General features: G+C 42.6%; 1 protein-coding gene across 1 annotated transcript in view; it reads left to right on the top strand.

The window, feature by feature from the left end:
• Window positions 1-6,928, top strand: part of LOC143025373 (uncharacterized) — a 59,176-nt gene extending 52,248 nt beyond the window's left edge. The window contains exons 3-5 of the mRNA XM_076184922.1: window positions 1,909-2,505; window positions 3,589-3,687; window positions 4,531-6,928. Of these exons, the coding sequence (XP_076041037.1) occupies window positions 1,909-2,505; window positions 3,589-3,687; window positions 4,531-4,635 (801 nt within the window). The 3' untranslated portion in view covers window positions 4,636-6,928. The remainder of the gene's footprint in view (window positions 1-1,908; window positions 2,506-3,588; window positions 3,688-4,530) is intronic.
• Window positions 6,929-7,237: the final 309 nt, after the last annotated feature.

The following is a 7,237-nucleotide window of genomic DNA, read 5'->3' as shown; positions in this document are numbered from 1 at the left end:
GCGCGCGCACACACATACACACACACACACACACACACACACACACACACACACACACACACACACACACACACACACACACACACACACACACACATACACACACACACAGAATGGTGGATGTATGGAACAATTGGACGAAATGACAGTGTGTGCAAAAGCCATATACGAATTTAAGAACAGTTTAGATACTACTAGATACAGAGACGGGACACCACGAGCATAGCTTCCTTTCCCGTAAGATACAACTTGGTAAATACACACGCACGCGCGCGCGCACACACACATAACAACAACATAAACATACCCATTCAAGACCTCAACCAAGTGGACGAGTGGACGGGTGGATCTTCGCTCTGAATGTGGAGAGGTGGATTTCCTGAAGTGTGGTGGAGTTTAGGAGATGGTGGTGGTGGTGGTGGTGGCAGTTCGGTGGTGATGGTGTCGACAAGTGAGAAGAATGAAGGTTGAAGTGTTTAAGGTGTAACTCGAATACGACGGAGGACAAGGATCTAAGGTCGAGGGCGACCTGTTCCTGAAGGAGGACCTACAAAAGACTTCTCCATCACTTACGTGAAGAAGGCGTTAGTGGAGATCTTAAAGCTGATGGAGGATGGATGTACGAATAGTTCTCTCTGTTGGGAATGTCTGAAAATCGGAACTCTTAAATGTTCTGAAGGAAAATTCCCTTTAAAAAATAATAAAATAAATAAGTAAATAAAAGACATTACAGAAATAAGAAAGTTTTTCTGGTGATTTTTCTCCCATTTTTTCAGAGTATCACTTCTATATCTATATACATATATATATATATATATATATATATATATATATATATATATATATATATATTTATTTATATATATATTTTTTTTTTTTTTTTTTTTTTTTTTTTTTTTCTTAGGAATTCCTATTAGAGAGAAGTACCTATATCCTCTGACTCCCTGACTGAAGGAAATTCTCGTCAGGTCACCAAAATTATTACCTTCCGACACAGTGCTCAGAATAAAAATGTACAAATCACTTTCGAGGATGAAAAGGGAATAAACAATAGAACACTATTTTTGTATAAAAGAACTTTTACGGGATTTTTAAACTTCTACCCACGACTGTACAGGGTGGGCCAAATGTCTGTGTCCACAGCTATCCCAAAAAATCAGAAGTTACAAAAATGCCCAAACGAGATCATCGTTAACATAAAACTTTAGGACATTTCGGAACATTTCAATAGACCCAAACTTCTGAATCACCCTGTGCTTATAATCCTCCTGACACTCGGGATTATTACTGCTGTTTGGGTGTGGAAACAGGCTTTTGGATCACCCTGTAGTCACGGTCCTCCTTATGGTCGTGATTATTAAAGATGTTTGTTGACTCAAACTTCAGAATCACCCTGTAATCACGACCCTCCAGATGATCATTATGGCTACGTTATCGTTTGGCTGTGGATCCAGACTTTTGGATCACCCTGTAGTCACGGTCCTCCTTATGCTCGTGATTATTAAAGATGTTTGTCTGTGGACCCAAACTTCTGAATCACCCTGTACTCACGACCATTCCCTTATTCTCATGGTTATTAAAGATGTTTGTCTGTGGACCCAAACTTCTGAACCACCCTGTACTCACGACCCTCCCTTACACTCATGATTATTAAAGCTGTTTGTTTGTGGACCCAAACTTCTGAATTACCCTGTACTCACGACCACCCCCCCCCCTTTATGCTCATGGTTATTAAAGATGTTTGTCTGTGGACCCAAACTTCTGAACCACCCTGTACTCCCGACCCTTCCAGATGCTCATGATTATTATATCTACGTTATTGTTTGGCTGTGGATCCAGACTTTTGGATCACCCTGTATTCACGACCCTCCTGTTGGTCCTTGTCACTAAGGTCTCTTCTCTCTACAGACGACGGAACTCTTCCCGGAGATGGACATCGACCTCGAAATCTCTTCCGACAAGAGAGACGACCTCCCACTCAGCGCCGACGCCGACAAGATGAACGAGAAGGAGATAACGGAAAAGGAGATGATGGATAAGGAGATGATGGAAAAGGAAATGATGGAGAAGGAGAAGATGGAAAAGGAAATTATGGGGGAGGAAATGAAGGAGAAGGAGATGATAGAAAAGGAAATGATGGAGAAGGAGATGATGGAAAAGGAAATGATGGAAAAGGAAATGATGGAAAAGGAAATGAGGGAGAAGGAGATGATGGAGAAGGAAATGACGGAGGAGGAAGATGTTATGACAACGACGCTGATGCCAGGAGAGGAGGAGATGACAATGACGGAGAAGGAGATGACGACGCCGGAAAAGGTGACATTTTCAGTGGAGAGCAGAGTCACCCCAGGGGCACATCCGATCGTCACAAGTGACGGAGGAATGAGGGTGATGACCGTGGGGCGCACGGAGATCACGGTGACGGAGGGCGAGGGCGAGAGGAACCACCTGAAGAAGGCCCAAGAGGAGGAGGAGCAACCTACAACCGAAGTGGCCACCGATGTGGTAAATATTTTTTTCTATATATTATATTTAATTTTATTTCATTCTATATAATTTTATTTTAATTTATCTATTTATTTTCTTTTGGTTTGCTTATTTTTCTGTTTATCGGGAGCGTACGATGTCACTTTATATGTTTTATTCTGGTGAATGTTGGACAATTTTTGGTCTATCATCTGGCTGAGGGTGTTGGTTCACCAAATTAGCTCTTGGTACATGATACCATAAGGGTTAAAATCCAAAGTAGAACCTGCATATCCTAACTAGGAGAATACTTCCTTTATTCCTCCTCAGTGGTACTCACACTCTCCCCGTTTTCTATGCTCTCTACGTTTTCTATTTCCTCTTTTACGTTTTCTGTTATGGATGTCGCGATGATTTTAGCTGTGAATATCGTGGTTATTATTTTTTTTTTCTTAAATTACAATCACCCATTGTTGGTATAGCCACCAGGGAGGTGTGAAAGTTGGGATTACCACACTCCCTCTTCCTCCCCCAACTCCCAGCCCCCATACCCTCCAACACCCCTAATCCCCCAACTCCCACCCTCTCCCCCCCCACTCTCACCTTCTTCCTCACTCCCGTCCTCATCTCTACCGTCACTCCCAGGTCCTACACCCTTCCTCACCCCTTACTCCTCTTCTCATCCTCACCTTACTCTCACTCTCACTCTCACCCTCACTCTTACTTCCACCCTCACCCCTTACTCCTCTTCTCACCCTCACCCTACTCTCACCCTCACTCTCACTCTCACCCTCACTTCCACCCTCACTCTCACCCTCACTCTCATTCTCATTCTCACCCTCACCCCTTACTCCTCTTCTCATCCTCACCCTACTCTCACCCTCACTCTCACCCTCACTTCCACCCTCACTCTCACCCTCACTCTCATTCTCACTCTCACCCTTACTCTCACCCTCACCCTTTACTCCTCCTCTCATCCTCACCCTACTCTCACTCTCACTCTCACCCCTTACTCCTCTTCTCACCCTTGTCCCGCCCTCCCTCTCACTCCTCACCCTCACCCTAATTCTCACCCTCGCCACGTTCAACCTCAAGTCCAACTTGTGCTTTCCCCCCACACAGCCGCTCGAGGACGAGATGATGGTCGAGGAGGAGGGAGACCTCACGTCAACGACTACCCACGAGGAAGTCCCGGTGACGGAGCCCATCTGGGACTTCGAGGTAAGGTTATTAGTTCTGTGAACGCTACATGCACAAATACACACACCAATACACACGCACACGCACGCACGCACACACACATACGCATGCACACGCAGACACACGAACTCACACACACATACACAGACACATACACAGATACACTCACTCACATTCACACACACACGCACGCGCGCATGCACGAGGAGGTATATATTCACAGACTTTACTGTCTTGGTAAAACACAGACACGACCACAACATATCCGGGGTGGAGGAACAACAAAAACAATGAAAACAACAGCAACAACAACAACAGCAGCAGCAAGTATGACCCATGAGTATCGAAATGACTCCTTGTAGGTATTTATATTATCTATGAAGTCAGCATTTTAGATATTTTAGCGACATTCCTACGGACCAGAGTTACGCATCATTCTTTTATTATTAGAGGCTCATATCCACTCAAAAAGACTATATATATATATATACATATATATATATATATATATATATATATATATTTTATTTATTTATTAACGTGCTAACGGAGGTTCGAGTCCTTGGCTGTACCACGTTTCAATTTATGCATGCTGGCCTCCTCGTGTCTCTCTCGATGTTGATGACTTAGAATTAAATGTATTGTTGTTGATAGAAATGTATATCTGTTCACTAGAACCCATTCAGTGTTGTACATATATATGTATGTATGTATATGAATATATATAATCTTTCCTTTGCCACCTCTGTGACCACCTCTTTGGTATAATGTTCTCTTCAAGGCTAGAAGCGCTGGTTATCGCTAAGGAAATACTAGGAATAGATTTCTAGACTTCTTCGTACTCATGTCGATTTTTCTTCGCAGACATCTACTCAGGAAGTTCCTGGCCGCGAGATCGCCCCTGAGAACACCGAGAGGGAGCCAGAAGTCGAAGCCACCACGTTCTCGTTCTTGGACCTGTTCCCCTAGACCTCCTCCTTCAGCTCCTCCTCGAAATCGTTATTCCTTACCCGCCTTTGCTCACTCGGTTGGAGAGCTTCTCCTCGTCGCAGGCTCGACCTTGACCATCTGTCCAGGTGGTCCTGACTCGATCCTCTCTCTCTCTCGCAACCAGCTGCAGACGGGGTCGGCGTCTGTGCGTCTTCCGGATTGTCTGTGTTGGGTCCAAACTTGAGTCTCCGCAACCGGGTACCCAGAGCCGTCACCGGACTTTGGTCCATGACTTCACCTACCCCCAGACTCCCAGAAAAAAAAAAATTAGGTCTTCTGATGACCCCTTCCGGTTAAAAAAATGTGAAAAATTCTTCAGCGGTTTGACTCCAGGCATCGTGTCGACCTTCCAGTTTCCGCCAACCCCGTCTCCCTCCTCCTCCTCCTCCTCCTCCTCCTTAGCAGTCAGAAACGGAAAATCTCTTCAGCGCTTTCAGTCAAGTCGTTACTTTAACGAGACGACTCAACTCAAAGACGCACTACGGAATTTATCGGTGGAGGACTTTATGCTAAAAGTGAAAGAGGTATTTGCTCAAAGTTTTCCAAGTGCTGGAAATCCTTCAAAATATTGGATTTGATACGTTTTTGTTTGGTACCAATGCAACGTTACAGTTCTGGTCTTGCTTAAGTAGTATGCAAAATCATAAACATTGACCTAGATATGGACCATACCTAGAACCTTAGGCAGATCCTAGAACGCTGTATCTTTCTACAAATTCGTTAATTATTTTTTAAATCCAGAAATACTTCGACATTGCATCCAATTTGTGTGTAATGGTTACAAGTTAATTTCCGTTTTTTAAAACCAATTTGTGTGTAATGGAACTCTTGTCCCGTTAAGAGTAATGAGTTGTGTGTGTGTATATATAAAGGTAGCTAAAAGAAAGAGAATGAATGTGAAGATGTTTAGACACTTGATCGGCGGACACCTCCAGGGCCTTTTCCGAGTACAGGTTTGATACCTTGACCCTTTCTCCGCTCAGGTCACCACCCAGCACGCAAACAACACCAACACAGAATCAACCTAACACGAGCCATCAAATGCCCCAGGTACAGTCACCACACAGAAGGCACAAAACATGTTATATGACTTTATCCTATACCAGAGCTGGGTGCGTTCCTCGGTGATTTCTTATGTGCGTTCTTATGCGCGTTCCTCGGTTTCCTGACTGACACATTTATAGTCAGGACAGCGAGGAACGCGCCCAGCTCTGTCCTATACTCATCCCAAACAGCAACACACTCTTTCCAGAGAGACTTATGTGGCCGTTGCCAGTTTCCTGGAGGCCGCGGGTCTGCTCTAAGAGAGAACCGGGGCAATGGATTGGTTGATTCATCTACTTTCTTTTATTTATAGGACATAAATACTAACACCGCCATACCGGACCGAAAATACTTGTCAAAATGGGGGAGCAAATCAGGGAATTTTGTAAATATTTTTTCGTCCTTTTCCTCTCTCTTTCTCTCTCTCTCTCTCTCTCTCTCTCTCTCTCTCTCTCTCTCTCTCTCTCTCTCTCTCTCTCTCTCTCTTTCTCTCTCTCTCTGTCTCTCCCTCTCTTTTTCTTTCTTTTTGTCTTTACCGTGAATGTTCGATCATATATATTTTTTTTTGAGTGGACGGGAATGTGACATATGAATAATTCCATTTATGTCTCCCCGTGTGGAATGTTGACTGTATGTTTTATGCAGTCAATATTTTTAGGGGGTTTTAGTGACATCCCTTCGGACCAAGTTAGCATTCTTTTGTGACTGGTAACTAAAATCTATTCAAAAAATAATGCTGATCATATTTTGGAAACTAATGTCCATTCAGAAAAGAATGATAATCATATTTTGGAAACTAATTTCCATTCAATAAAGAATGTTGATCATAATTTGGAAACCAATGTCCATTCAGAAAAGAATGCTGATCATAATTTGGAAATCAATGCCCGTTCAAAAAAGAAAGCTGATCATATTTTGGAAATTATCATAATTTGGAAACTAATGTCCATTCAGGATTTTTTTTTTTTATCCTATCTAATTTCCACTATCTCCCGTCTACCACTTCTGTGACTCTACCTCTTTGGTAGGATATTATCCCCAAGAATAGAAGCGCTGGTTATTGCTAACAAAACACATCGTCTATTTCTCTTTTGAGTAGAAAACACTGCACGTATGTCTCCGTTTCTTGTTAGTGTTTGTGGAACTTTTTACCCCCATTTTATTTTTCTACGACTGTCGTTATATTTAAGTGTCCAATGTTTACCACTAGTCTCCAAAAAAGATTAAACCAATTCATTAGAAAAAAAAGAAAAAAAAGAAAAAAAAATGATCATCACATGATATCCCGTATGCTTCTCCACGTGTATTTTGTATATCTTAATTTAAGTTTACATTAAATTTAATCCTAAGACTTTGAAGTGTATCACGGGCCATTCTGAACGTGATGAACGTGACGAACGTAGACTAATTGTGAATTGACGTGGACAGGATGAGGGAGTTGATAAAACCTTCATTCATCTGTATATGATAACAATCTTCATCCATCTATGTATGGCTGAATGGATGCATGCTTTGGTCAGTAATCCTGTGGATGTAT

Source organism: Oratosquilla oratoria, chromosome 5 (assembly GCF_046742065.1).
Source record: "Oratosquilla oratoria isolate Oo_2021 chromosome 5, ASM4674206v1, whole genome shotgun sequence".
NCBI classification, from domain to species: Eukaryota; Metazoa; Arthropoda; class Malacostraca; order Stomatopoda; family Squillidae; genus Oratosquilla; species Oratosquilla oratoria.
The sequence above is the reverse complement of the archived record's forward strand: the minus strand, read 5'-3'. Positions and strand labels throughout refer to the sequence as shown.